General features: G+C 61.6%; 1 protein-coding gene across 1 annotated transcript; it reads left to right on the top strand.

Annotated features, from left to right (window-relative positions):
* Nucleotides 1–176: 176 nt before the first annotated feature.
* Nucleotides 177–523, top strand: DQ04_02151100 (hypothetical protein; the record flags this gene model as incomplete). The annotated part of the gene is made up of 1 exon (XM_009311583.1): nt 177–523. A coding segment is annotated over one exon (347 nt), but the record flags the coding sequence as incomplete, so codon positions are not given.

Consider the following 523-nt stretch of genomic DNA (forward strand, 5'->3'; position numbering starts at 1 on the left):
TGTGTGTGTGTGTGTGTGTTGTTCTTTTCTCTCTGTGTGATTGTGTTGTTCTCCTGCTTACCTCGCCGCCTTGGTCACTTGCCACTTCTCCTTGTCCACCGGAGCGCGGCTGTGCATATATAGACAGGTGCTTGACACGGTGCGTCTGCTTCTCTCGCGGCCGCTGCCGTGCCGCCATGGAAGACATCCAGAATGATTTGGACCTCATCCGCACCGCCCTGGCACGGTTCATTTCTCAGACTCCAGCAAAAGTAGAGGCAGAAGCAACAACAGCACCTACTGCCGCTGCTGCTCCGACCTTCGATGACGCGCGGGAGGAGTTTCCTCAGGAAGGTGAAGCGGCTGACACCACCCAGACGCAACAACAGCAACAGCGGGCGGGCGCCACTTCGTCCGCAGGTGATGCGGCGGCGGAGCAGGCGAAGGTGCTGGCGGCGAGTGAGGCAGCTCGCGCGCGGCTCGAGGCGGAGCTCGCGTCAAGGGACGCTGCCCTGCGGCAGTGTGTCCACGCACAGCACGCCCA

Source organism: Trypanosoma grayi (genome assembly GCF_000691245.1).
Source record: "Trypanosoma grayi strain ANR4 Tgr_215_V1, whole genome shotgun sequence".
NCBI classification, from domain to species: Eukaryota; Euglenozoa; class Kinetoplastea; order Trypanosomatida; family Trypanosomatidae; genus Trypanosoma; species Trypanosoma grayi.